A 2,228-nucleotide genomic window follows, 5' to 3' on the forward strand; every position below is an offset into this window, starting at 1 on the left:
CAGCCAGAGCACGTCAGTGCCAGCTGTGCCCAGCCTCCCCTTGGTACCAGCCCGGGACAGCCGACCAGCCCCCACTGCCTCCCTAGCTCCTGAAACCTGTCTGTTTTTCTTCCAGGATGAGAACGACAATCCTCCCACCTTCAGCAAGCCTGCCTACTTCGTCTCCGTGGTGGAGAATATCATGGCAGGTACGGGCCCAGGCAGGGGAGGGCGCGAAGGCAGGAAACCAGCAGGCAAGGCACCGACAATAGATAGACCTCACCTAGTACACAAATTGGGGAGGTCCATGGTCCTCCCTGTCTGTTTCCATGACAACAGAGGGGAACCTTTGGAGATGTCCAGGTATCTGCCAGGCAGCAGTTACCTAGAGCACCTGCTATGTGCAGACTCTCTGCTAGGCACTTGGTCCCTGCTCTCCTGCAGCTACAGTCTAGCAGGGAAGAGAAAAATGACTGGTGATTAATTCAACAACCTTGGTTAAATGGGAGTAGGCAGAGAGTTCTGAGATTACGGTGCTGCGAGGCAGGTCCCAGGGGCCATAATGGCTGAAGGTCTGGCCTTGGAGGATGGCGTGTGTTCCCATGGGAGGACAAGAATGGGAGGCTCGTCCCTGGGCCACATCTCAGGTGCCAAGGCTCGGTCTGCAGACCCAGGGCCATAACGTCCACACTCAGGATCCAGGGGACCTGTTCCGTCCTCAGGACAGGCTGGCAGTTTCATCCTTACACTCCAAGGGGACAGTTTGTGGGGAAAATGTCAGGAATTGCTGCAACAGTTGGAGGAGTCGGGGACAGCTGAAGTCAAGGAACAACTAGAGGAACCAGGGACAGCTGGAGTCAGGGGTGACCTTCCCTAGTACCACAGAGTCTTCCTCTGGTACCTCCCTAGTATCTGATGACTTGCTGGGTGGGACCAGGCTGTGCCCAGCCCACCCTTCCCTATATCAGTCTCAGGCATTCCCTGTAAAATGTCACTGCCGAAGTGGCCCCTGCAATTCCACCATCCCCGGAGACTCTGCCACGGAGAGGCCTTCATTTTGGCACTTAATCCTCTTCCAAGTTGAGCGTGCTTAGATAAAGGATTGTGTCAGGGCCCATGTATCAGTCTTGCTTAGGGCAGGACCGAGTCAGATCAGAGGCCCCCGCAGCTACCTGGAAGGGGCCAGAATGACCTGCCTGTCCATAGCCCCCTTGTGTTCCCAACGACTATCGATTCATCAGCACAGTAGTAACCACAGTCCGCAGTTCAGTAACAGCCCCACACATGGGCTGTATAGCTAGACCCATCATGTAGAGGGAGAAGCTGAGGCTCAGACAAGTTAAGGCACCTGCCAGAGATCCCACCAGATTATCACCTGGGCGTAGTGACTCTAGAGGTGCACACAGTGAATCACACACACACCACTTGCCAGAGCTGGCAGTTGGGTGGCGGGAGGGTGCAGAAAGCCCTGGCTGGCACAGCTACAGGACAAGCTGCTCTCAGGGCCCAGCCAGGGCAGCTTGAAAGGCCAAACCCCTGGCCCAAGATTCCACAGAGATGAAAATGAAGGTGAGGGCCTTAACTGGACATTAAAGAGAAAATAAAAACCCTTCTAAATTCTGTGAACAAGATAAAACAAGACTGAAATTAAATATAATAAATGTTGACTAATTTAATATGGAGCTTCATTTCTTCCTGACTCAGAGTCTAAGCTGGTAGTCTGCTTGTATTTAATACAGTGGCGAGCCAGGGCAGGGTCAGGGGAGGCAGTGAAGTGCTCTCTAAGGTTGGGCCAGGACGGGGAGGGGGAGGAAGGCCCCATCCATCCCAAGCTCCAGGCCCTCCCTCCCATGGAGACTTGTGCCCACACAACCCAGGGATCTGGGCCACCGGAGCAGGTGTTTAAGCACACTCCCTTCCCCGAGTTCCCCCTATGCCAGGTGCCCTGTCTCCTGAGGGCTGGTCACCAGGAGACCCCTCATCTGGCATAGGGGGAACTATCCCCCCATCCTCTGGCCTGTGCCAGTCCTGCTTCCAGGGCCAGTGGCTGGGAGCCCAGGGTGAGCAGCACTCCCTCCACCCCCCTTATCTCCCTGAAGGAGCCACAGTGCTGTTCCTGAATGCCACAGACCTGGACCGCTCCCGAGAATACGGCCAGGAGTCCATCATCTACTCCTTGGAAGGCTCCTCCCAGTTTCGGATCAACGCCCGCTCAGGTGAGCCCCGACAGCCCTTGTCTTCTGCACCTC

At 55.7% G+C, this 2,228-nt stretch overlaps 1 protein-coding gene across 1 annotated transcript in view; it reads left to right on the forward strand.

The window, feature by feature from the left end:
• The window catches only part of LOC105300142 (cadherin-23-like), a 93,540-nt gene that overhangs the window by 45,426 nt on the left and 45,886 nt on the right, over positions 1–2,228 (forward strand). The window contains exon 8 of the mRNA XM_023537857.1: positions 2,079–2,195. Within this exon, the coding sequence (XP_023393625.1) occupies positions 2,079–2,195 (117 nt within the window). The remainder of the gene's footprint in view (positions 1–2,078; positions 2,196–2,228) is intronic.

Source organism: Pteropus vampyrus, unplaced genomic scaffold (assembly GCF_000151845.1).
Source record: "Pteropus vampyrus isolate Shadow unplaced genomic scaffold, Pvam_2.0 Scaffold202, whole genome shotgun sequence".
Lineage (NCBI taxonomy): Eukaryota > Metazoa > Chordata > Mammalia > Chiroptera > Pteropodidae > Pteropus > Pteropus vampyrus.